This window comes from Fukomys damarensis, unplaced genomic scaffold, assembly GCF_012274545.1.
Source record: "Fukomys damarensis isolate Sample0158 unplaced genomic scaffold, DMR_v1.0_HiC HiC_scaffold_15, whole genome shotgun sequence".
In the NCBI taxonomy this organism is placed as follows: domain Eukaryota; kingdom Metazoa; phylum Chordata; class Mammalia; order Rodentia; family Bathyergidae; genus Fukomys; species Fukomys damarensis.
This window is the reverse complement of record NW_022900927.1, coordinates 11,741,024-11,768,269: the sequence shown is the minus strand read 5'-3', so window position 1 is coordinate 11,768,269 and position 27,246 is coordinate 11,741,024. Positions and strand designations below refer to the sequence as shown.

Genomic DNA, 27,246 nt, shown 5'->3' with positions numbered 1-27,246 from the left:
CACCCAAAAAAAAAAAAAAAAAAAAAAAAAAAAAAAAAGAAAAGAAAAATAGTCTGCCAGAAACCTAGCAGCTCCACATATGTTGGACTGGCATACAGTTGTCAGTCTGGGATGTACCTAAATCTTATCAGTTATTGCATCGGGGATTACTTTTGTCTTACCCAACCAGATAACACCCAAGAATTTGACAGACAAGCCGGCCCCTGACCTCATCTTTGTTGATGGCCCACTAGCCAGCCAGCAAACCTTCTTTCAGACTATGTGCTATAGCTTCCAAATCTGTAAGGCAGTCAGAGGTTAACATAAACATCATCAATACAGTGGAACAACAACACAGAGTGTGGCTTGATCTAGGTGACCAGTTCCTTAGCTACCAGGCCATGACACAAAGTAGGGCTATGCAAATCCCTTTGTGGCAGCCCATGAAAGGTCCATTGCCTGCCGTCCCAAGTGAAGACAAATTGGTCCTGGCTAGTGATGGAGAAAAAAGTGTTGACCAAGCTTACTACATAATAGTATCAACCCTGTGACAAGGTGAGCCAGTGCATCAAGTCTGCAGTATTAGGTACCACTGCATAAAGAGGAGGAGTCATTTTGTCATTTTGTTGAGTTCCTGGTAGTCCACAGTCATTCACCACATCTTGTCTGGCGTCTGCATGGGCCAAACCAGCGAACTGTTTCCTTTTTAAAAAAATTTTTTTTGGTACTGGGGATTGAACTTGGGATGTTGTGCTTGTGAAGCAGGTGGCAGGAACCACTGAGCTAAATTCCTGGCCCCCAAACCAGCAAATTGAAAGGACTTGGTGCAGGATGTATCACCCCAGCCTCTTTCAATTTCAAAACAAGTCTGTCCTACTTTCTCTTGACTTCCAGGCAGCTGGTACTGCTTCATACACACACCCTGAGTTGCTTTTGGGAGAGTCAATGCTATGTGATGGGGTTATCCGTGTTTACCATGCAATCTGCAGATGAAATTCTCCCTGTGTGGTGTCCAACTGGGCATTGATCAGTCTGTGCACCCCCAGGATGTATTTAGCAATTGGGGAAATACAGACATTGTGCGGGTGTGGGAAAAATGTCTGATGCTCAAGGTCACCTTGGTCTTCTAGATCATGATACAGAGACCTCTATACTATTCTATGCATGTGATAGGTCCTGTGAAATGGTCTGGGTTGCCATAAGTCATTGTGGAGTTGGCTCCAAATCTAGCAAATCAGCACATGCTGTACATTTTTCAGGGCCCAATAAATAGTTAATACCACATGTGGCCTCCTATCTCCCAGGGTCCCTAGCAACTGGTTTCCCAGCCTGTCCCTTACTCTGGATAAAATGCTGCCAGCATCATCTCATCCTGTTTCTCCAGGCCACATTGACCTTTGGGCCCATCAGCTGGTATTGCTGGTCAAGCTGTAATTGCTTCCACAAAGACAGTGAGGGCTTCCCATCTATTTTATCAGCTGCTAAGGTGGCTGCTATCAGGTCTGCTCAGATTTGGTGTCATCTTACCTTTAACAGACCAAGCATCAGTCCCTGCAGAGTTGGTCCTGTTCTGCCTGGGGCCGCTCATTTCTTTTCTTTTGGTGGCTGTGGCTTGACAGGTCTCACCTTACCATGGCATTTCTACATCTGTGTCATCCAGTCATGCCAAGGTGTCTACTGCATTGTGAATCAGACAATCCACAAAAGGTGCCAACAGGGCTGCCACCATGCCACTGATGCTGGCCAGAACACTGGCCAGGATCAAATCTTTCATGCTCACTCTGAGAAGTTCTTCAGCAGGACTACAATACTGGGCAGCAGACTTCATCTGGTGTACACCCATTTTTCATGGCAACCTACCAAGTCTTGATAGGTTGCCCATTTAGTGACTTGCTCCAGAAAGTCACCCACGTTTGCCCAAACCAAATGAGCTGCTGCTATCAGCCCATTTATCAAGGTCTGGCAACACTCCTGCCATGGGCCAGGCTCTGCACACCTTGCAAAACTCAGTGCACGGAGTGGGTGCCAGCTATGCTGGCTGATTGGAGCACCTCCCATGGGGTTAACTCTCTGTTATTGACCCCTTCATACCAGAGCCTTAGCAGCCACGCAGGCACGGTGTCACTCACCCTTTGCTTTAATTGTTTTGCCAGCTCCTGCAATTTCATAGTCATGTAATCCATTTCCTTTCTGTGTTGGGTAGATCTATCTGGCTCCCATATAAACACCCTGAGTCAAAGGCAGCTCTATTTTCACCTCTTGTCTGATGGCAGGTCAGGTCTTGCCTGCAGCGCTAGAGGACCCTCCTTATGATTGGGACTTATGCTCCAGGCCTGATGCGCTCCAGTTCTCTTTTCACTGCAATTGGTCCACCTGCAGGACAGGATCTTCTGCGTCCTACCTCACGTGATGGAAGAGAATGAAAAACAACCAAGTTGCCCGCCCCCCTGATTCATGGAGCGGGAGAAGAATCTGTGTCTCCAGCATTTCCAAAGCCCATCAAACATCTCTGGGTGTCGGGGAGACCACCTCCTAGTCCTCCAGAGATTTTCAAGCTGCCAACAGAAGTAGCTACTGGCATCCAGAGCGAGGCTGGGGAGCTCGTATCAGCAGCTCCCCTGGCCTCCCTCTCACTGTCAGGTGCTGCTTCTGCAGACAGCACAGACACTCATCTCTGTATCCTGCCAACTGTACCAAGTGTCAACATCCAGTGGCTGAAGGGGTGAGTTTGCAGGTGAGAGTCCCAAAGAAATGAAAGCATGTGGAGCAGACATTGGCACAAGCAGCAGCAGTAGCAAAGCTTCTTTATTTTCCCAGTACTTATAGTAGTTGTTATCACATAATAAGGAATAGTGAAAACAGCTGCGTGACCTTGCAGGCCATGCTACATAGGAGTGGTTGATTGATGGTTACATGAGTAAGCCCATCCTACACCTGCCCTGAGGATGGTGTCGTGTCCTCTGGGAATCTCCAGATGCCTAGGCTTTGATTTACATATCTTGAGATGGCCCTACACTGCTTCCATGAGTTCGTTCGTTGTTGCTTTGTTTGATTTTTTTTTTTTTTTGGTACCTTGCACTTGCAAAGCAGGTGGTGGAACCACTGAGCTAAATCCCTGACCCTTTGATTTTTTGAGCCAGGTCTCCCCGATAGTCTAGGGTGGCCTTGAATTCACAGTGATCCTGCTGCCTCGGTTTCCCAAGTGCTGGATGGTCCAGTAAGAATTATCAAGATTACAAAGTGTTTTTCATTTATACTGGAATTATTTGTTGGCTAACCTTTCACAAAAATAACTTCTGAGTATTAGCATTTGGAATTATACTATAGTTAATTATAGTTCTCTTATTAAAGAAAAGAGGTACTAGAATAAAGATAATAGTAAGGTAAAACCCAATCTAACTCCTAAAGTTTAAGTAAGATGTTTTTGGACTGATTGTACATTGATTTACTGAGCTGGGTATGGTGGCACACCCTACAATCTCAGCACTTGGGAGGCTGGTCCTGAGTTCGAGGCCAATCTGAACTACCTAGTGAGACTTAAAAAAAAAAGCATTGTTTTACACATCATCTAATATTGTAGCAGTAAGACACACAGGTTACATGAGTGCTGTGTGACTTGGTTTCCTCATCTGTAAAATTCCCTCCCCTCCCCTCCCCTTCCTTTCCCTTCCCAGTGGTGGGGAATCAAACCAGGGCCTTATGCATACTAGGTAAACTCTCCCATTGAGCTATGTCCTCAGCTCCTTCCTTTTTATCCTTGTGAAGATTAAATTAGAAAGTACACTTAAGTGCCGAGAATGATACATAGCATATAATAAGCAGAAAATGCACAATATCTGTAATCCCAGCACTCAGAAAGCTGAGGCAGAATGATCACCATGAATCTGAGGCTAGCCTGAACTGCATAGCAAGACCCTATCTCAGAAAGACAAAAATAGGGTCTAGGGGTTTGACTCAGTGATTCTGCCACCTATCTTGCAAGTGCAAGGGCCTGAGTTCAGCCCCCAGTACCAAAAAAAAAAAAAAAAAAAGACAAAAATAAACAACCAAAGAAAGAAAATATGTTATCAGGAGTAGTAGCAGCATATGAAGAATAATTGCTTATTATTTAATAAAGATATATTGTCTTTCTTTCTTTCTTTTTCTTTCTTTCTTTCTTTCTTTCTTTCTTTCTACTTTGTGCTTGTGAGTCAGGTAGTGACACCACTGAGCTAAAACCTAAAAGGTATATTGTTTTAGAATTCACCCACATGTGGAAAGGGAAGGAAAAATAAAATGCAATATTTATATGTACCAATTCTGAAAGATGAATATAATTATGTATCACAAACACACTAATAAAAAAGGAATTAAAAAAATAGAATTTACCCACCTAAAATTTGAAGAAACTATTTTATGCTCCTGCCTCAGCCTCTAGAGTTATGGGATTACAGCATATACCACCATTCCCAGCTCTTAAAATTTCTGTAAAAGACTTAATGTACAATTAATATTTAGCCAACACTCTGTAATACATAATTAAAACCCATTAAACATAGAAAACCAAGTATAATAAACTTAAGATTGTATACACAATACATAAAGTAGTGATTATTATTCTTGTATTTTATTGTTTTTAACTTTTCCCCCAAATTTGCTGGCTCCCTATAAAGCCTTCTACTATGCTAGGAGTGGTGGTGCACGCCTATAATCCTAGTACTCAGGAGGCTGAGGTAGGATGATCACCCAGAGTTCAGGGCCAGCCTGGATTACATAGTGAGTTGAAGGCTGGCCTGAACTACATAGCGAGAGCCTGTCTCCAAAAAAAAAAAAAAAAAGCCTTATACTGTGTATTTTTGTTTGCTTGTTTGTTTTTGCTTTTTTGGTACTGGGGATTGAATTTGGGACCTTGACTACTGTGTGTTTTTAGTATGTATAATACTCCATTATAGCATAGCTTGTTGGAATTTAGATTTACATACATGTGCCGAATCATTTCCTCTGAAAATTATATTTTTCCTAAGGCATTCTGTGTGTGTGTGTGCACAGGTGTGTTTTGTTTTTCACACAAGAACTTGCTATGGAGCCCAGGCTGATCTCGAACTCAATTCTCCTGTCTCAGTCTCTTGAGCCCTGGGATTATAGTTGTGTGCCACTGTGCTTGGTTAATTAATTTTTTATTGATTTATTTTTGGTACTGTGGATTGAACCCAGGGCTTTGTTCCTACTAATCATGCAGTCTACCAGTGAGCTACACCCCAGCCCTATTTGTTTGAGTAAACCATGGTTCAAGTAATGCTTTCCTGACAAACAAATATAGCTTTAGGCTAAAAGAAGTATTAGTCTTCCTCCTCCAAACCGAGATTTCCATATAATTTGTGTTTGGTAAGGTAAATGATTATTAACACAGTATAGAAGTTTAATTGATATAATTATCTTTCTAGATTTACATAAATTATTAATCATTCATTGTTAACTCTATAGGACTTTATTAATTTTGGTTTTAATAAAGCCTAGCAGGGCTTGGTGGTACATAATATACTGCCATCACTCTGGGAGACTGAGGCTGGAGTTCAAGGCCAGCTGGGGCAATTTAGCAAGACTCTGCCTCCACATTTATCTCTTTGTTTGTTTGTTTTTGGTACGGGGATCCAACTCGGGACCTTGCACTTGTGAGGCAGGCAGTGGAACCACTGAGCTAAATCCCCAGCCCTATCTCTTTTATTTTTTAATTTAAAAAAATTTTTTTTATTCAGGGTCTCACTATGTAGTCCAGGCTGGCCCTTACTTCAGCTTCCTGAGTACTGGGATTATAGGCATGCACCACCACACCTGGCTTCTGCCTCAAAAGTTAAAAAACAAAACCAAACCCCTAAGACCTGGGAACATAGCTCAGTTTGAAATACCTAGGTTCAATTCTCAGTTCCTTAAGTAAATAGAGAAATAAATAAATAAGTTTCATATATACATACCTAAAATGTACCAATAAACTTATTATTATTTTTTTTTTTGTACTGGGGATCGAACTCAGGTCCTTGAGCTTTCGAGGCAAGTGGTGGCACCACTGAGATAAATCCTCAGATCCCAATAAACTTAATTTTGTTTGTTTGTTTTTTTGAGACAGGGTCTCACTACATATTTGAGACTGATCTGGAACTCACTAGCCCAGGCTGATCTTGAACTCACAGTGGATCCTTCTGCCTCAGCCTCCCAAGTGCTGGGATTACAGGTACGCTCGACCACGTCCAGCCCTATAGCTATTCTTAATGAGTCACAAGAGGGGAAAATTCCAGAAATGAAAACCATTGTGATCAATACTATGCACTCAGTTCATGGGTTTCACGAAATCTTTGACCGTGTTGAAGGAATTATTCGTGGTCTTAAAGATAGAACTGTGGCAAAATATCCAGAATATAAAATCCTAAAGACAAAAAGAAACGAATTAAGTCAAGTTTAGTTGGGTGTGGTGGTACATGTCTGTTATCCCGGCACTCTGAGCACCTGGCCTCAGGATTGTAGGTCCAAGCAACCTGAGGATGTTGCTCAGTGTGAAGGTTCAATCCCTAGTACTGTGCCTCATAAATAAATACTTAAATAAATTAAAATAGAAAAAATAAAATCTGCAGCCAGTTAAGCTAACAGGGCTTCTTTTGCCTGGAGAGGTCCAGTGCACAGTGGCTACCCCTGGGTAGAATGTGGAGCCTGTTGCTTCTGTGGGTCACTCTGAGATACCTAGGAGAACAGCTTTTCACGCAGTCTTGCTTGTGCTGGTAGTTGAGGCAGCTAGTGTGATCTAGACATGCAGAACCCCCCACCCCAATGTCAAAGACCCAACTCATGCCTGTTGTAGAAATGCACCATTAGCAACCACATGTCCAACCAGATGAGCATGGACAAGATCGACAAGGTCACCTGCAGCCATTGTCTCTAAGAACATTAAAAAATACAAGATCTCACTATGTGGTTGAGGCTGGCTTCAAACTTACAATAATCCTCCTGCCTCAGCCTCCTGAATACTGGGCTTACAGATGTATACCACCACACCTGGCTAATTTAGTTTTTTTTTTTTTTTTTGGCATAATAATGGTTTACTGTGGAATTCGCAATAGTAGACAGTGGCCTGCCGAGGCGGCATAGGCCTGTCCGCAGTCTCAGCCCTCAGAAGTTTGAAGCCAGCCTGAACTACATAGCAAGGGTCTGTCTCCAAAAAAAGAAAGGCTTGTACTCTCGAGCTGCAGTAGGAATGTTTGCACCCAGAGTTCAGGGCCAGGCTGGGAGGCTTAAGGAGACTCTTTCTGGTTTGGGGTTGCATTGTTAAGGGTGAAAATGTCTAGATTCTAGGTGTCTCCATGAGATGATGGCGGGGGACCCACAGTGAAGGGAAGACAACACAGGCAGCAGGTGTCAGGCCTGGCCTAAGTGAACAAACAGGACAAAGTAAACAACAACGACCTCTTGGTAAATTGTGCAAATGGACACAAAAGGAAGTATACAATCCCTCAGATGCCAAGAAGGCCAGTGGTTATCTGTGAACCTGTGCAGACTGTCCTTGGGCACTCAAATTGTGAACATTCCTTATGATGAGAGCCCTTTCCCCCAAATCCACAGAAGCGTAGTTTTCTTTCACTGCTCGTGGCTAGAAGCTATCCTTGATTTTAGTCTCTGTTCACTGGAATAAACTTTTATTTTCCTCACAAACATGAGTGGTTTCATGTGTGCTGTTTATAACAGCACAGAAACAATATAGCAGCTTTTGAAAGGGGTCTGGTGCGCTCGAGAAGGAGGGTACTGCACCAAAGATCTGGGCTGCTTTTGCTTTATGTCCCTAAACTTAGGGGAGGGGCTGAGGACTGTGGGTAAGATTGTATATGCGTGTGTGTGTGTTTTAAAAAGTAGATTTTATTATTTAAATATGAAACCAACAGTTCAGGAGACAACTGCCAATGAAAAGATAGTTTATGTCAGGTGCAGTGGTGCACGCCTGTAATCCCAGCACTCAGGAGGCTGAGGCAGGAGGATCGCTGTGAGTTCAAGACCAGCCTGGGCTACATAGTGAATTCTAGGTCAGTCTCAATTACATAGCGAGACCCTGTCTCAAAAAAAAAAAAAAAAGTTTATTACAGGGAAGGGCATTCAGGGCCAGTGGGCGAGTCCCAGGGTGAGTCTGGAGGTGGAGAGAAAGAGGGGGAAAAAGAATTCAGGTAACTTACCTTGATTTCGGTAGGAAAGGACAGAGCAAGATAAGCTGGCATTAGGATCAGCTAGTTGAGTAATTTCAGGGGCCCTGAAGCATAGAGGCTATGTTTACTTGTCTGGCATCTGACCCTGGGATGGTCAGGGCAGAGGTGAGTAGCTGAAGGGTGAGAACCCAAGAAAGGAGCTGGTTGGGGGTGTGTACTGGACTGATTGCATATGAAGACTGCAGCAGTGGCAAGGTGTTTGCTGTTGTAGGCACAGTCTCTTCCAGTGTTTGTAAGATCCCAAGATTTTCAAGGACGAGAAGTACAGAAAACAAAGGCTATGGTTAATACAAAACAATAGTCTTGTACTCTAACATTTTTATACAACACTGATAAATAACCCTGAAATTATGTTTTCTGAGTACAGAATACAGAATACCGGTAAAAATTTTAAACTCAATCATATTCTAGATAAGATATTGAAAGTATGAATAAGAAAAAAAATTTTGGGGGCTTTTTGAGACAGGGTCTCACTATGTAGTTGAGACTGACCTGGAACTTACTATATAACTCAGGCTGGTCTTGAACTCAGTGATCCTCCTGCCTCAGCCTCCCAAGTGCTGGGATTACAGGTGTGTGCCATCATGCCCGGCAATAAAAGTTTGATAAAATATATGTTTGTAAATTTACAATGAAAATTCTACAAGCTACAAAACATCTTTATTTCTTATTGTCTAATGGTAAAAATAATCCAGGTTTGCTGATTGAATGAGTCACTTAAACATGAAACATTACATGGAATTAATGTTTGAATTTTTTTTTTTTTTTTTTTTTTTTGTGGTTTTTTGTGGTTTTTTGAGACAGGATCTCACTATGTAGTGAGACTGACCTGGAACTCACTATGTGTAGCTCAGGCTGGTCTCGAACTCACAGTGATCCTCCTGACTCAGCCTCCCGAGTGCTGGGATTACAGGCGTGGGCCACCAGGCCTGGCAGTGTTTGAAATTTTGATAGGCTATCAGTTGTCTCAGCTGTTTTACAATAGAAACTAATTCTTCTGAGAAATGTTGAAATACAAATTCAAAATAGTAGTACATGAGTTAAAAGCAATTGGCATATGACTTAGGATTTCCCTAGCAGAGGGAAACTGACAGGTCCCTAGAGTCAGATCCCTGCTCAAGCAGACCTGCTACCTCCATCTGTAGGAGCACAGCAATAACAGCAGCCACCCAACTTAGCTACACCTGCAAGAAAGCTGATTCTTGGGGATGGGTACATAGCTCAGTGGTGCCTGCCTGCCTGGCAAGTGCAAGGTCCTAAGTTTGATCCCCCTGGCTGGGAGAGACTGATTCTATGAAAAATCATGAAACCTGCTGTACTCACCACCATGCTGCTGCTCCTACCACCACCTTGTTTATCAGCCATTGCCAGGCCCATCCCCCTGAGGCTAAAGTTTCCTCCTCTTGACCAGTGCCCCCTCCTGCATTCCCATATGCCAGCCCTGTACATCCTCCTCTTGGAGCAAACTGTCTTTTCACCCTTGGCCTGTCTGTACGCAGACTACAACAAACTCTTCACCAGCTGCTTGCTTGAACTTTGCCTGCCTTGTTGGTCTCAATTGTGCCTCAGTCTGAACTTACAGAGACAAGCAAAGAGCATGTGGGGTAGAAGTGAGAAGCTTGTCTGAAGCTTACAAGTGCAGGAAAGTCTTCTGTCTCCTTGCCAGAGATTATTAGTTAACTATATAAAGGACTTTATTTTTTCTGGGTGTTTATTTTTTCTTTTATTTAAAAAAAATTAATTTTAGGGCTGGGGATTTAGCTCAGTGGTTCTGCCACCTGCCTTGCAAGTGCAGGGATCTGAGAGTTCCATCCCCAGGACCAAAAAAAAAAAAATTTTTTTATTGGGGGCTGGGGTTTTAGCTCAGTGGTGCTACTGTCTGCCTCTCAAGTGCGAGGTCCTGAGTTCGGTCCTTGGTACCAAAAAAAAAAAAAAATTAGTTTATTGGTACACTTGAGATATACATAATGACCACAATCATCATATGGAATTTGTACCTGTACAAGATATATTTAGCTTTTCTTTTTTTTCTTTTTTTTTTTTTTTTGAGACTGGGTCCTGCTGTATAATCTGGGTTGGCCTTGATGTAGCCCAGGCTGGCCTCAACTGGTGATGTTCCTCTTGCCTCAGCTCCCAATGCTGGGATTACCAGTGCGCACCACCAAACCTGCCCCTGGGCATTTTTTGTTGTTTAGATAGGGTCTATGGAATCCGTTAAGTTTGACTTTGAACCCACTGAGGTTTATTTTATTGCTGTTTTTTTTTTTTTCGTACTGGAGATCAAACTCAGGTCCTTGTGCTTACAAAGCAGGTGCAGAACCACTGAGCTAAATCCCTGGGCTGGTCTTTAACTCACTATGTAGCCCAGGCGATCCTCCTGTCTCGGCCTCCCTGTGCCACCAAGATCCTATTTTTTTAAAAATCTTTTGCTCCATGGCGCCGAAACTGTCAGTAGAGGGCGCTGGAGCGATCGTGCGAAGAAAGGGATTCTACTTCCTGCCCGCACTGCGCTCACCCCAGGCTCCTGCACCATGTTCAACCCTGCAGCCTCCAGCTCCTACAGTGCATATGCTGCTTTCCACAACCTTTGGTACTTGGCCCTTACCCAGCAGCAGGCTCCTGCCCTGCTCGGAGGCCAGCAGCAGCCCCTGGCCGGTCCCTTTCCCTTTCGGTGGTTGTGGAATAGAGTGCCTCCTGTGAGCAGCCTCCTGGAAAAGACCTTTCCCCCGCTCGCCACCGTGAAGACACCTGGTAAGTCGTGCTCTCACCGGCTGCTCAGGTCCTGGCCGCCCGCTGCTACCCGCCCCGCTCGACCCTGGGAAGCTTGATGAAAGGGAAAAGCAGTTTATTCAGAGCTACTCTGAGATGGAGGGCCCACGGGACGCATCTCACTGTGTCCAGGTGTGGAGGGGCCTTTGATCTCAGAGGAAGGAGTTTCTAGGGTACCGAACGGGACAGTAGACACACTTGCTCCGTTCCTCCTGGAAGTTTTCCGCGGCTTCCAAGGGCCGGAAACTGCACCAGACCCCCTGCGGCCAGTATCTGGATTCTGTTCCATCCTTTCAGGTGGGGAAGAGGGAAGGGTGGCGGTTTATGCTTCAGACCGGAGGACGTTTGGGAGCAGCTTGTGTGATCTCTGGTTATCCCACCCCTGGTTGGTGTGGGTCCCCACCTTAGTGGTAATGGAAACTGCAACTAGAGCATAAGTATGCAGGACAAAACTTTAATTAAAAGTAAGGGAAAGGGGAGCGCAGCTCTGGGCAGGATCAGGCTGGTTCTGTAACAAGTAACATAGGGAGCTGGGGGGGGTGGGATAAAATAAAATTTATTAAAAAAAAACCAAACGGGAAAGCTACGGCTTGGATGGCCGGAGGGGCCCTCTCTGATGCAGGGGTTCAAGCTGGCCGCCCCAGGAGCAGGGCCAGCTTTGGGGTGTGAGGGATGTGGTTGGTCCGTGTGGCAGCCATGGCTCCCCAGGCTGGCCTGGGAATCTCCCTGGGAGGGAGGGCTCCGGCCCCTCGGCTGGTGGTTTTGCCTGGGGAGTATCAGTGCGGAGGGCTCGAGGTTTGAGCCCGGCTCCGGGCAGGGGAGGCGGTCGAAAGCTGGACGAGTACGAGCTAAGAATTCCAAGTTCCTGTGGGCCCCCCAAATTACAGTGCTCCGGATATTCTTATCTTGCTGCCTTTATTTTGAAGGAGGACGAGATAGGCTGGGTAAATTTTTGGCCAATAAACTTTGTTTTGCCGACTTTTAGGCAGACACTCCCTAAATGATTAACATGTCTATATGTAGCATTGAGAAGAGTTTGACCGAGTTTTACAAAATAAAAGCTTTGTTTTACTTAAGTTACCTATTTGTCCGCCCAGGTGAAAGAGTCTTGGGTTTTAGTAAATAATCACTATTAAGTCCCTGTCTGTCTACGGAGAAAACAGAAATTATGTCTTCTTGTGTTTTTTAAAAAATAAACTCAGGACTTCACTCTGGGCTATGTCCCCAGCCTCTTTTGTATTTTGAGACAGATATCCCTAAAATCACTGAATTGCCCAGACTAGGCTTGAATTTGACCCCCGACTCTCCCCAGCTTCCTTGAGAGCTGGGACTATGGCCTGTACCACCCACTTGCTCTTACCCATTGCTGGGCAGACCCTGTGTGTCAGAGGCTGGTGCCAGGTATACAGGAGTATGGTGTAACTCCAGCACTCAAAGTTGGTGTCTCTAAAACTGAAGAATGAATTCTGGGAACCGCTGAGTTTAAGAGTAGGAAGAATTTATTGAAAGATAGCTTCTTTAAGATAGCTTCTTTCTAAGAGAGACAGAAGGGGTCCTGAGTGGGTGGCCAGGGACTCTGCTTCTCAAGTGTGTGTGTGTGTGTGTGTGTGTGTGGTTTTTTCTTTTTTTTTGGTACGGGGGATCTCAAGTGTGTTTAATTGAGCAAAGCCATGAGATGAGGCAAGTTCAAGGTGAGACAAAACTATAGTCAACTAAAAGATTACAAGTATAGTTGCTCAGGTAGTTTTAACAAACAGTGGAGGAATGAGACCACTGGAGTAGGCTAGTGAAAACAAAGAGTACAGACTTTATTCATGTGGGCAGAGGCTGCCAGCACTGAACAAAGCAAAGGCTGGAAGGCCGGGGATTTAGCTCAGTGGTTCTGAGCTTGCCTAGCTGAGTTGGATCCCCAGCACCAAAAAAAAAAATAAAAAAAGAAGAAAAGTCTAGGGGTCAGAGCAAATATTTGTGGTTGGGTCCGTGTAGCGAGTGAGGCAGATGTGTGGATGACTTGGCATTGAGAAGATGCTGAACTTTGTAGTTGTTATCTCTATGTTGGGAACGTCCCATCCTGTGTTGTGTGTTCTGTCTGCACCTAGATAGCACAGCTTTTGTGGGGTGGAGACAGCAGCTGCACTGTTGCCTGATTCGGTGTGGATTTTTGTATCTCATCAAACTAGCTTGGAATTAAAGAGCATATTCATTAACTTTTATTTATTTATTTGGTATTAGGGATTCAACTCTGGACCTTGTGTGCTTTTGAGGCAGACAGTGCCACCACTAAGCTAAATCCCAGGCCCTCTTTAACTATTTCATGACCTGATCAAGCCTGACAGTAATACTGATCCAATGGGAAATCACAGGGCTTACATGAGGTGGGACAAAACTGCTCAACCAATAAGATTACAACAAACATAATCACAGGTAATATTGATTGATGGGATCAAAGGGAGAAACTAGACAGGCAGCAAGTAAGTGTAAGTGGATGAAAAGGGCCTCTACTGGGAAGGAATGAGCTAGGGAGGGCTTGGTCCCCCTCCCAGGTGATTGTTTTCTATGTAGAATGTCAATCACTGCTGTTCCTCCCTAGGGGAAGGATGTGGGTGTAGTCATTCCTCTTTTTCGTGAAGCCTGGTTTTTAGTGGAAGTGCCTCTGGCCACATTGTCTTCTGGGTTGACTCCCTGGCTGACTAGGTCCTGCCTAACTCCCTGTATTATATCTGACTAATTTAACTGTCTACAACTTTAGGGAGTGAAAAGAATTTACCCTGTAGATGAGGATTATAGGATAATTAGTTTATTGATAACACTTCTAGAAAGTGGCGTGCAAATTCCAAGAGGAATGCATTGGCTGGAGAAAAGCAGCGACCTTTATTTTGGTTTCAGTGTAAGGGAGGAGGGAGTGTATGAGCATTTTCTCAGGAATGCTGTTACCACCATGGCTTTAGTGTCCTGTCCTTCTATCTCAATTTTGAGGGTAGCCAAATGTTTGAAGCCTGAGTGATATTTTCTTTTGATAGTACTATAGACAGCTAGGGTAGAAATATTACAGGCAGTCAGTCAGGGCTAGGCCTCCGAGAGAGTCAGCACAAAAGATGAAAACACATTACAACTGTGGCCGGAGGTGCATCAGGCCTCCAGATAAAGACGAAATGACCAGGCCTGCATAGTCCCCAAGGGATAAATGGTAACCCCTGGCCCAGTAGTCTAGATAGACATCAGTTACCTCCTGGGTGATTAGGACCTCTGGATCCACCACTTCCTAAAGAAGTTCTTCGTTCTTTCCTTATACACTTTCTACTTGACTGGCTTCCACTGGGTCAATATTACCTAAGCAGCTATACTTCTAATCTCATTAGCTGATCATAGTTTTGCCACATGTTGTGTCCACTTTGTGATTTTGCTCTGTAAAACTTCCCCTGTGAAATGGAGTTCCTGGCAACCCACTTGGTCCCCCTCCTGTCTCTCAGGAGCCAAAATTTCTCCCTCTCAATAAATATGTCCTACTCCCCCGCCCTTTTGGTACCAGGGGCCGAACTCGGGACCTTGTGCTTGCAAGGCAGGCCCAGGCACCACTGAACTAAATCCCCAGCCCAAATATTTCCTGCTCTTAGCCACTTCCATTGTTCCTTAGAATTCGTTCTTCCATTTTAGGGAACATGAACTCTGTATCTGCTATTTCCTAGGTTGGGAGTTACATCATTTCCCCTATGTCAGGAGGGTTTAATATTCCTGGTGTTGTTAAAAAACTGAAACAGTTTTGAGTGGTGTTAAGGTATATAAGCTGATTAGGGTTAGTGGTTAAGGGGGTCAGAAAAATACATGTATTTGTAGTAAAAGAGGCCTTTGACATTATGTCAGGATGGGGGAGGAGGGATATTTTCTCAGACACACAGAGGACTAGGTCACCTAGTGATGCCTGCAGAGCTACTGTAGCCTGTGAGGGCAAAAGTTAATATTTCACTGCGGACTCAGTACTTAGCAGTAAGTAGTGTGTGGTAGAATATCTATGGTTGCTCACATTAATCACATGAAGCCTGGCTGCCTGAGAACATTCAGTGTTTTTTGCTTCCATCTCGCAGATTTCTTTTTGGTAGTGTTTACATTTTCAGAGTATAGAATCTTACACTTCTTTTGTTGAATTTTTTCTTGACCATTTTGTTCTGGTTGGTAATATTGTGAATTGTCCTTTTTTTTGTTTTTCATGGTTTCATGAGGAAAGCAGTTGGTTTTTGTATGTCCATCTCGTGATTTTGCAGTAGACCAGTTCTAATCTTATTAGAGTTTCTTGGGATTTTCTATATAAAGGATCATGTCATCTCCAAAAAAAGGCGATTTTTAGGCGATGTGTGGTGGCACATGTACTCAGGAGGCTGAGGTAGGAAGATTGCTGTGAGTTTGAGGCTAGCCTGAACTACAGACATAGTGAGACCCTTTTCAAAAAATGAAAAAAATTCAAAAGAAATTATTTCATTGTAGCGGCAAATTATCATCAGCTGGAACATACATACAGGTAGTCCAGGAGAATGGAAGATGCACCCAGAAGTTTTGGAGGCAAAGTATACAGTTTTATTCTTAACACTAGAGGGTCAGTCTGGAATTTCTCCACAAAGAGACGGACCCCAGCCTCCCTTTGGACTCAAGCAGGACAGGTTGTACTCTCCTGAGGGGGCGGGTTTACAGTGGGTAAGCATTTTGTGTTGGTTACAGAGAGCACAAGTCATTTGGGTCCAGCAAATTCACCGGTTATCAGTTATTCCAGACAGCGAGCTCAGTGCACGGAGCTCATCTCATTTACATTTGGCAGGGAGGTAGAAGTCGTAAAACTGAGAAGAAAGAAAATTCTTGAGATGCTTGACAGGAATTGTCCAGAAGCCCAGACACTTTGAGGGAATGGGGGGAAAACTTTTCCACCAGTAAGTTTGGCTTGAACTGCAGAGAAACACATTCCCCATTGGGTTCATTATCAAGTATGTTTGCTGTAGGTATCCTCGCAGACATTTTATCTGACTGACAGTTACTTTTCTATCCAAGTTTACAATGGGTGTTGAGTTATTGTTATGAGTTTTTTTTCTCTGTATTAATGTGATTTTTACTGTGTCTTACTGTATTAAAATACTGCATTATACCAAACTGACCTTGTGCTTGGGAATAAATTATATTTGGTAAATATATGCACATATTTGTAGATTTTGTATGTTTTGTTGGGGATCTCTGTGTGTGCATGTGTGTGCACATGCCTATGATTAGAAAGGATGGTCTGTAGTTTTCTTATGATATCTTTGTCTACAGCTGAGTATTAGGGTAATAATGGGCTCATAGGATGATTTTGATATAGGGCACCAAGTAATCCAAAACTGATATAGGGCAGGTAATCCAAATAAGCAAAAATAGTCCAAACCAGGTAAATATAACTCCCAACCTGCTAGATATCCAAAAGTAGAGTTCATGTTCTCTAAAATCGAAGAATGAATTCTAGGAACAATGCAAGTTAAGAGTAGAAAGAATTTATTGAGAAAATGATAGCTTCTGTCTAAGAGAGACAGAAAAGGGACTGCAAAGTGCGTTGTCTGCCCATCCTGCTTTTCAAAGGTGTGTTATAAGACAAAGCGATGAGGTGAGGTGGATACAAAGTGGGACAAAACTGTAAGACCCAGTGGAAAATCACAAGGTCAGCATGAGGTGGGACAAAACCATGGTCAACTAATAAGATTATAAGTACAGTTATCTGGGTAATATTGATTAAATGGGGATCAAATGGGAAAACAAGTCACTTTTTGGTAAGGAAACGAGCTACGGAGATTGAAGTCTATTTAGAATATCAATCACAGCTATTCATCTGTAGGGGAAATAGGTTAATTGTAGTACCTTTTCTCTTTTTATAATGTTAACCAGTGACTGTGCCTCAATTGTTTTTCTATGCTTAGGGCCCAGCTTTGTCTAACTGCGTTATAAGATGATTTCTAGCTAACTTAGCTATCTGCAATAAATTCAGAAGCATTCTCTTATCCGTTGGCATTATTACATTTTAAAAATAATTCACAAGTCATCTGGGCCTGGCTAGGTGAACAAATAATGATAATGATGATGACTGATGACCATGATGATTTTGGTGCTGGTGACTGAATCCAAGGTTTTGTACATGCTAAGCATGCATTATACCTCTGAGGCACAACGACCAAGCCAGATTTTTAAATATTAATTCAAGTACTTGCTATAGGATATGGTCAGCAAAATGATGGCCTCCTAAGGATATTCATGTCCTAATACCTATATCCTGTGAATGTTACTTTACATGGCAGAAGAGGTTTTACAGGTATAATTAAGGACTTTGAGATGGTGAGGTATACTGGATTATCCACGCATGTGGACCCAATAAAATGATGCGGAATTTGTTTTGTTTTATTTGCACAACATTGGGTTATACTCAGTACCTTGTGAATACTAGGCAAGCACTCTGCACCTGATCTATACTCCCAGCTCTGACAGGGATTCTTAAAAGTGAAAAAGAGAAAAGAAGAGGTCAAAGCAATGTGCTATATACAAGGCACTTGACCTGCCGTTGCTTGTTCAGTGGATGGAGGAAGACATTCTTGAGCCTCCTATATAGGAGGCCAGAAGCCAGAAAAGTCTAGGAAACTCAGCAACTTCTAGAGCTCGAAGAGAGAAGTGCAGTTCCGCTGACACCTTACTGTTTGCCATTAAGATTTTCTAACCTTTAGAACTCTAAGATTATAAATTTGTGCTATTTTAAGTCACTAGATTTGAGATGATGGCAAACATAGGAACAATAGCAACAATAGGAAAATGAATGCACAGAATATTCATATTTTCTACTTCTTGAGTTTCCTTTGGTACCTTGAATCGTGTGTGTGTGTGTGTGTGTGTGTGTGTGTGTGTGTGTGTGTATACACTGGGGATCGAATTCAGGCCCTTGTACCACCACTGAGCTAAATCCATGGCCCTGTTGATTTCTTGATAACAGCCATTCTGTCTGGAGTGAGATGGAATCTTAGTGTTGATTGATTGATTGATTGATAACTGAGATTGAACTCAGGCCCTTGTGCTTGCAAGGCAGGTGGCGAAACCGCTGAGCTAATCCCTGGCACTCAGTGTGGTTTTAATTTGTGTTTCTTGAATGACCAGTGATGTTGAACATTTTTAAATGTATTTGTTTGCTTTTTCCACTTCTTCATTCTGAGAGGTGTCTGTATTTCAGGTACTTTTTTTTTTTTGAGAAAGGTCTCCCTATGTAGTTCAGGCTGGTTTTCAACTCACTTATGTAGTTCAAGCTGGTCTACAACTTCTGGCAATCTTCCTGGCTCTGCCTCCTGAGTGCTGGTATCACAAGCATGTGCCACCACGCCCAGCTTAGGTGCCCAGTTTTGGATTGGGCCTTTAAATTTGGATGGTCTGATTTTTTAGTTCTTTATATATTCCAGATATCAATCCTTTGTCCGACGAACAGTTGGCAAAATTTTTTTTTTTCCGCACATTTTGAGTTGTCTCTTCACTCTGTGGTTTCTCTTGCTGTGAAAAAGCTTTTTATTAAGATGAGTCCCAGTTGTTGAATCTTTGTAGTATTTCTTTCATGGTCTGGGTTTTGTTCATGAAATCTCTGCCTACTCCTGTCCTCAAGTGTTGTACCTATTCTCTCTTCCAGCAGATTTAGTGTCTCTGTGTTTTTGGGTGTTGTTTTTTGTTTTTTGGGGATTGAACTTAGGACCTTGTGCTTGTGAGGAAGGCATACAGTGAACGAAATCCCTGGCTAGTGTTTCTGTTTTAATATTTAGATCTTTGATCCATTTTAATTTTAGGTTAGTGCATGGTGAAAGATAATGGGTCTAGTTTCAATCTTTGGCATATAGAAAGCCAGGTTTTCCACCACCATTTATTAAAGAGGCTATCTTTCTTCTAGTGAAGGTGTTTGGTTCCTTTGTTTAAGACAAGGTGGTTCATTATGTCTGGAGTTGTTTTCTCTAGTCTGTTCCATAGTTCTCTAGTGTGTTTTTTTGCCAGTACCATGCCTTTTTTTTTTTTTTTTTTTTCCTGTGGTACTGGGGATCCAACTCAGGACCTTGCGCAGGCAGCAGAACCTGAACTAAATCCCTGGCTTACCATGCTATATTTATCACCAGAGCTTCATACTATAATTTAAAGTCAGGGATTGTGATACTCCCAGCCTTGCCTTTGTTGCCCAGAATTGCCTTTGCTGTTATAGGTCTCTTCTGATTCCAAATGAATATTAGGATTATTTTTTCTAATTCTGTGAGATCTGCTATTGGGATTTTGATTGGGATTGCATTGAATCTATAACAATTTTGGAAGTATGGCCATTTTCACTGTATTGGTTCTTCCTATCCAAGAATAAGGGATATTTTCCATTTCCTTTTTCTTTTTTTTCTGGAACCAGGGATGGAACTCAGGACCTTTGTCTTGTGAGCTAAACCCTGGCCCCTCATAGTTTAAGCTGGGGTGTTGAACTTAAGACCTTGCGCTTGCCAGTTGGGTACTGGCTCCATTAAGCTACATTCCTGGTCTCCATTTTCTGATATCCTCTTCAGGCTCCTTTTACAGAATACTGTAGTTTTTCAATGTGGAGGTCTTTTACTTTCTTTGTTAGGTTGATTCCTAGGTATTTCATTTTTTTTTGATGCAAATATGAAAGGGATTCTTTTCTTTGTTTTTTTTTTTGTTTGTTTGTTTTTGGTACCGGGGATCGAATTTGGGACCTTGCACTTTCAAGGCAGGCGGTGGAACCACTGAGCTAAATCCCTGGCCCCTAAAGGGATTGTTTTTAATTTCTCTCTCCTTGAGTCTGTTATTTGTAGATAGGAAAGCTGTTGACTTGAGTGCTGACTTTGTGTCCAGCTATGCCACTGAATATGGATATCAAATCTAAATGTCTTTTGGTGAAATTTTTGAGGTCTTCTATATAGAGTATCATGTCATCTGCAAATAATGATAATTTAACTTCTTCCTTTCCTGTCCTTATTCTTTTTATTTCTTTCTCTTGTCTAATTGCTGTGGCTAATGTTTACAGAACTATATTGAACAAGAGCGGTGAGAGTGGACAGCTTTGTTTTGTTCCTGATTTTAGAGTGAAAGCTTTCAGCTTTTGTCCATTTAATACGATGTTGGTTCTTGGTTTCTCTTAGATGGCTTTTATCAGATTGAGATAAAGACCACCTACACCAATTTTCTGTAGGGCTTTTATTACGAATGGGTGTTGGACCTTATGAAATGCTTTTTCTGTATCTATTGAGAGGATCGTATGGTTTTTGTCCTTGACTCTGTTAATACAGTGCGTTACATTTATTGATTTGTGTATGTTGAACCATCCTGGCACCCCTGAGATGAATCCTATTTGGTCATGGTGTGTAGCATTCTTGATGATTAGCTGCATTCTTTTTGCCAGTATCTTATTGAGGATTTTTGCATCTATGTTCATTGGGGAGATTGAGCTGTAATTCTCCTTTTTGGTTGGACCCTTCTCTGGTTTGGAGATCAGGGTAATGCTTGCTTCCCAAAATGAATTTGGGAATATTGCTTCCCTTTCAATTTCATTAAAGAGTTTAAGGAGTAGTGGCATTAGGTCTCTAAATTTCTTACAGAATTCAGTAGTGAATCCATCAGGGCTAGGGCTTTTTCTTTGTTGACAGTATGTTTTTGGGGGTTTCCCATCAATTAATTAATTAATTTATTTATTGGTACTGGGGATTGAACTTGGGTCTTTGCACTTGCAATGCAGGCAGTGGAACCCCTGAGCTAAATCCCCAGCCCTATTTATTTTTTAATTGAGTTTATTGGTACTTCTTTTATTTCTTTCTTTCTTTTTTTGGTTTTTTGAGACAGTGTCTCACTACGTAGTTGAGACTGACCTAGAACTCACTATGTAGGCCAGGCTGGTCTTGAACTCATAGTGATCCTCCTGTATCAGCCTCCCTAGTGCTGAGATTACAGGTGTGTGCCACCATGCTCGGCTTTATTGGTACTTTTGAAGTATACAGTACAATTACATTTTTGTTGGTAGTTTTTAAATTACATATTCAATTTCATTGGCTGATATTGGTCTATTTAGAACTTCCACATCTTCTTGATTCAGCTTTGGTAATTCATATACAGGAGTCTGCTCATTTCTTCTGTATTTTCCATCTCTTTAGAATACAGGTTCTCAAAGTAGGTATTGATGATATTCTGGATCTCTGCAGGATCTGTTGTGATTTCACCCTTTTTATTCCTAATTGCATGGGTTTGAGTCTTTCTTTCCTTTTTTTGATAAAGTTGATTAAGGATTTGTCCATTTTATTTAATCTTTCCAAGAACCAACTCTTTGATTCATGGATTCTTTGTAATGTTTTTGTGGTCTCCATTGCATTAATTTCTGCTCTGAATTTTATTTTATTTTTTGGTACTGGGGATTGAACTCAGTTCCTTGCGCTTGGCAGGCAGGCAGCGGAACCACTGAGCTAAATCCCCGGCCCTGTTCTGAATTTTATAATTTCCTCTCTCTCAAGAGCTTTGGGCTTGACTTGCTCTTCTTTTAGACCTCAAGTTCAGCATTAGGTTGTTTAGGGCTGGGCTTTTAGCTCAGTGGTTCTGCCACCTGCCTTTCAAGTGCAAGGTCCCAAATTCAATCGCTGGTATCAAAAAAACAAAACAAAACAAAAACCCCACAAAAAAAAAAAAAGAAAATTAGTTTGTTTATTTGAGCCAGGTCTGTTTTCCTGATATGGGAATTCACTGCTATACATTTCCCTTGTAAGACTGCTTTCATCATGTCCCATCCATTTTCTTTTTCTTTTTTTTTTTTTGGTACTGGGGGATCGAACTTGGGTCCTTGTTCTTGGGAGGCAGGTGGCAGAACCACTGAGTTAAATCCCCGGCCCTCTGTAAGTTTTGATATATTGTATTGGCATTATCATTTAACTGTATTGTTGTTTTTTTACTCCCAGGTACAAGAATTAAACCCAGGACCTTACACTTGGCCAGGAAGGCATGACACCACTGAACTATATCCCTGTCCCCAGTTTAAGTGTAGAAATGTCTGATTTATTTTTTTTTTTAATTTCCATTGGTTGTTCAGAAATGTGTTTTTTAATTTCCATGTGTTTATGAAGGTTTCTTTTGCCATTGATTTCCAATTTCATTGCACTATGGTCTGATAATATGCATGGGATAATTTCAGTACTTTGCATTTACTTAAGCATGTTTCATGAGTTAGTATATGGTCTATTTTGGAAAACATCCTGGGGACAGTTGAGAAGAATGTGTATTCTAATGTTGTGGAGTGGAACATTATAGATATTTACTAAGTCCATTTTTTCAAAAGTTTCGTTGGACTGTTGATATTTCATTGTTGTTGTTTTTTTTTCAGTGGTACTGGGGATCGAACTCCGGTCCTTGCACTTGTGAGGCAGGCTCTGGAACCACTGAGCTAAATCCCCAGACCACATTGTTTTTTGTGTAATTGACAAAAATATTAGTGACAGTGAGGTATTGAGATCCCTCATAATTGTATTACTGCTCATTTGATTTTTCATGTCGGTTATTATTTGCTTTATATATTTGGGTGTACTGCTGTTTGCTAAATATATATTTGTAATTGCTATCTCTTCCTCTTGAATCATTCCCTTTGTAAGCATGCAGTGGCCTTCTTTGTCTCTCTTAATTAGTCTTGACTTGAAGTCCACTTTGTCTGCAAATAGAATAGCTACCACTGTTTATTTCTAAGTATTGCATGGAATATTGTTTTCCATCTTATTACTTTCAGCCTGTGGATTTCTTTTTGAATTAAATATTTTTCTTGTATGCAGCATATTGTTGGATATTGCTTTTTGATCCATTCTGGTAGCCTGTTTCTTTTGCTTGGTGAAGTGAGACCATTAACATTGATGTAACCGTTATAATTGATGTGTATTGACTTGTTATTTTCTTGTTTTGGCTGGCTTTGTCCTTTGTTTAATTTCTTGCTTTGCCTGGCGGATTCATTCTGTTGAGGTTCATGAAGTTGAAATCCTTGTTATCTCTTTCTAGAACTCCCCTCAGAGCACTCTGGGGTATGGTTTGGTGGTCATGAATTTCCTTAGATATTCTTTGCCATAGAAGTATCTTATTTCTTCATCAATTTTGAAAGATAGTTTCTCAGGATACATCAATTTAGGTTGGAAGTTATTTTCATTAAGGGCTTGAAATACTTCAAGCTCTCCTTGACTTGAGCATTTGTGTTGAGAAATCAGCTGTAATTCTGATGGGCTTTCTTTTGTAGGTGATTTTCTTTTTCTCTAATATCTTTTAATATTTTGTCCTTGCTTGGAAGTTCTGGAATCTTGATCATTACATACCTTATTTTTGATTGTGGCTAATCGGAGTCCTATAGACTTCACTTATCTGTATGTTAAATCTTTGTCTCTATTTGCGAAGTTTTCTGCCATTATTTCTGTAAATGGGTTTTTTATGTTGTTTGTGCTAGCTCCTGCTTTTTCATTGACTCCATTCAATCTCGCTATTCCTCTTTGCATCATTTAGCAGCTGCTGGATTGATTTCTGGTGGTCCTTTGCCATTTTAAAGAACTCTTTTCATAACTACTTAGCTGAAATCCTGTCTTCTATATCTGATATTTTGTCCACCCACATATTGCCTTATTCTGCTACTTATGCTTTCAGTGGATTTTTTTTTTTTTTTGTACTGGGGATCGAACTCTGGTCCCTGTGCCTGCAAGGCAGGTGGTGGAACCACTGAGCTAAATCCCTGGCCCCTTTCAGTGGAACTTTTAATGTGCTGGATATCTGTTTAAATCTGTTTTACAGATTCCATTTCTTTCCTATGCTGAGTGCTTATGGTTTCCATCATTGTCCTGAGTTACTCTGTGTTTTTATTTATATCTAATGTAGAGTAACTAAGCATGACTTTCATTATACTTACCATCTCTGTAGTTGTCTGAGAAATTATTTCTGATCTGATTTTTTTCTAGATCCCTGTTTACTTGATTTGTTAATTCCAGTGTTACCATTACAGAGTTCAGGTGGGTGTTTTTTGGATTGTTCCACTCATTGCCCCCCTGGATTTCCTTTTGGTGAGCTGAAAATCTAGAGGGGTTGATCTTGTTTAAATGTCTTTTCATTTACTTCTTTTTAAGTTTCTTTTTTGGGGGGAGTACCAAGGATTGAACTCTAGACCTTGTGCTTATGAGGCAAGCAGTGGCACCACTGAGCTAAATCCCTGGCCCTTTTTAAAAAAAGTTTCATTCCTGGGTTGATGCTTGTAGAGTGCTTATTGTGAGTAGCTTTATTGCCAGTATTCAGAAACCTTAGGAAATCACTACTTCTCAGAGGCGTCTTCCAGGTGTAGCTGGCTTTTGATTTTTGAGTCTGTTGCAGTAACGTATGTCTTCAGTTTATTGAAGTTGAGAAGTTTCAGCCTACTTTTCCCAGTGCTCATTTCCTTGGCATGGCCTATAGTATTTTTCAAGACCCTTAGGCAAACTCAGTCTTGGTATACCAGGAAGAATAACTGATTAGAACAATTATGTCCCTTGGCTAAAGTAGTACAATCAGCAACAATACTACCATCAAACACAACCTAGAAAATGACAAACTGTGATAACTATTGATTTGCCACCTTTAATCATATTATGTGGTTATATGACAACCTATAATGAACTAGAAAATTGTATGCTATAAATAAGTCCTCAATATAGTGACTTTATTTTTTTATTTTATTTTTTTTAAGGTAGTGAAACTCTTTAATATAGACATCAGGATAAGAGAAAAAGGAGCCTAAATGTTTTTAATTTGAGAAAGATCAAGGAAAGAGAAAGGAACATGTACTCTAACAATGCCCACAGTCCCAGCAACCTCTTAGAGAGGCATCTGTATGGATGGAGCCAGAGTTGGAAGGGTGGGATAGTGAGAATGAGTGCGGGGTGGGGAGATGAAAGATGGTGGAGATGAGGGAGGGTCACATGATTGTGGAGATGAAGGAGAGGCACAAGATGGTGGAGAAGAAGGGGTACAAGATGGCAGAGGAGAAGAAGGGTGATAAGATGGCGGAGGAGAAGAGGCCCCCGAAGAGGAAGAAGAAGAACAGACAGGGTCGTAAGGAGGAGGAGGTATGAGTAGAGAGTGATAGGCTGGATCAAACACATCAGAATCTGGGAGAGTAGGGTCGGAAGGGGTGGATGATGGAGCCTGGGCTTTAAGTAACTGGGAGGATGAACAGTTTGACAGAGAGAGGGCTGAGAGCAGAGTTTGAAGAATGCTTGTATATAGGGGATTTCTGACCATTTGCTATTGAGTTGACAAAAGTTACATAAATCATGCAATGTGTTAAAATAGTGCCATTTTCCAGCCATTGAGATTCATTTTCTAATTTGTATTGAGGCCAAATTTGGTTGCAATAAAAAAATGTGTTGGTTTGGCTTAAAGTCTGGTCCCAACAGTCCAAGGGGATGAAGTTGTGCCAAAAGGCAGTTAAGATGCATTGAGGGAGGGGATTTGGATTGTTGGGTGCCCATGTTAAGGTGGGTGAGGAGGAGTTAGCTCCCTAGGGAGGAGGACAAAAGAGAGGAAAATCTTTGTCTCTTTTGATACTCCTGAACCAATCCCCAGAAGGGGCGAACAAGAGGAGTCAGCCCATGGGGTGTCCCCCAGGGGCACAGTCCTGGGCCCAGTGGCCTGGTCTCTGACCAGGCGCTTGGATTTCTAAGACATTGGGGGGGGGTGAGAGCGAGGCAGAGGACCTGCTGAGTAGAGGGACACTAATTACCTACTCACCCTGAAATCAATGACTGGTGTGGATGTGTGTAATCAGCAATGGCAAAGATAGAAAGCCTGGAAGAGGTCCTGGCTCCGCAGATGTGGTCCAAAGGAGGTAGCCAAAAGGCCAATCAACCCTGGCCCATGGTAGATTGCTTAATTGACTGCCTTCCTCTGGGGTTTTTGGCACCAGATATGTTAGATAAAAGAGCTGAAAAACCAGGACCAAACCAGGACTACAACAAGCCTTGATTATAGGGAGGATCTGCTGGGCTGTCTCCTAACAAAGGGAAAGTCTCAATATAGTGTGATTTTAATGTGAGGGGAGAAGGTTTAGAAGCTCTGAGCTCAGTTAGCTCCTCTCTAAGATGCCTACCAGCCAATCACCCCCTCCTTGGTGATGCCTGAACTTGAATAACTCAATACGTGTTGCAGTCTGGCGCATCCACTGCTCTGTTCCACTGGTGTGTTGCTCTGTGGCAGCCTCTGGGGTTGTTAGTAGTCACCATGCAACTGTAGGTTCCACCCGACATTCCCACAGTGTGAATCTGGACTCTGAGAGAGAGTGCTGCTTGTTATCTCCCTCCTGTTCATTGAAGTATCTCTCCTTATTCTCCTCATGGACTTCAGTTCTCACTTTGGATCCTTCTTAGGTCCTGGGACCCACTTTCTCCTTCTCCTTCTTGTGCCACTATATTCCGATGTCAGGACACCAAATCTTGAAGAGGCTCTTTCTCTGCTGCTCTCTATTTGGCTTTAATGGTGTCTTTTTTGTTGTTGTTGTTTTGTTTTGTTGTTTGATACCGGGGATTGAACTTGGGTCCTTGTGCTTGTGAGGCAGGCAGTGGAACCACTGAGCCAATTAATTCCCCGGCTCTTTTTTTTTTTTTTAAATAATAAATTTTATTTTATTTTACCCTCCCAGTCTCCTACCCTTCCTATGTACAAAAGCTTTGTTTCTATTTTTTCCTTTTATTTTCACTTTTTTTGTGTGTTCTTTCCTTTCTCCTTCCTCCCTTGTTCCCCTTTCCCCTTCCCATTTGAACATTTTCTTTTCCATTTCCTAACATCCATTATACATTTCAGTCCTTATTTCCACTTTTGGTTTCTTATACCAAAGAACATTTAAATGTTTAAATGTGTGTCATTTAACATTTTTTTAAACATGTGTGTCTGATATATTTTACATAATAGTATGGTGTCAGGGTCCACCCATTTAGCTATAAATGTCTAAAGCTCATCCTTCTTTATGGCAGAATACTATTCTATTGTATAAAAACCTCACTTGTATTTACTTGTCAGTTGATGGGTAGTGGGTTTTTTCCAGGATTTAGCTTTTTTTTTTGGTAGTACCAGGGATTGAACTCGAGACTTTGTGCATGTCAGGTAGATGTGGTGCCACTACATCCTCAGCCCCACCAATATTTAGCTAATACTGTGCTACTATAAACATGGATGTGCATATATTGCTGAGGTATAATGCTTTTACTGTTTTTTTTTTTTTTTTTTTTTTTTTTTTTGG

At 41.9% G+C, this 27,246-nt stretch overlaps 2 protein-coding genes and 1 pseudogene across 8 annotated transcripts in view; 2 read left to right on the top strand and 1 right to left on the bottom strand.

The window, feature by feature from the left end:
- Positions 1-27,246, top strand: part of LOC104873989 (periphilin-1) — a 282,429-nt gene that overhangs the window by 98,245 nt on the left and 156,938 nt on the right. For 4 of the 6 annotated variants that reach the window (XM_010640940.3, XM_010640939.2, XM_010640938.3 and 1 more), the window contains exon 1: positions 10,683-10,949. The exons of 1 other annotated variant lie outside the window; for it this stretch is intronic. In XM_010640940.3, coding sequence (XP_010639242.1) covers positions 10,730-10,949 — 220 coding nt within the window. In that variant the 5' untranslated portion in view covers positions 10,683-10,729. Of the gene's footprint in view, positions 1-10,682; positions 10,950-11,116; positions 11,265-27,246 lie in introns of those variants that run through there. One more of the 6 variants, XM_010640941.3, reaches the window with a different exon arrangement.
- Positions 1-27,246, bottom strand: part of LOC104873985 (zinc finger CCHC-type and RNA-binding motif-containing protein 1) — a 179,219-nt gene that overhangs the window by 112,735 nt on the left and 39,238 nt on the right. The gene's annotated exons all lie outside the window — the stretch shown is intronic.
- LOC117286191 lies at positions 6,579-6,704 on the top strand (annotated as a pseudogene).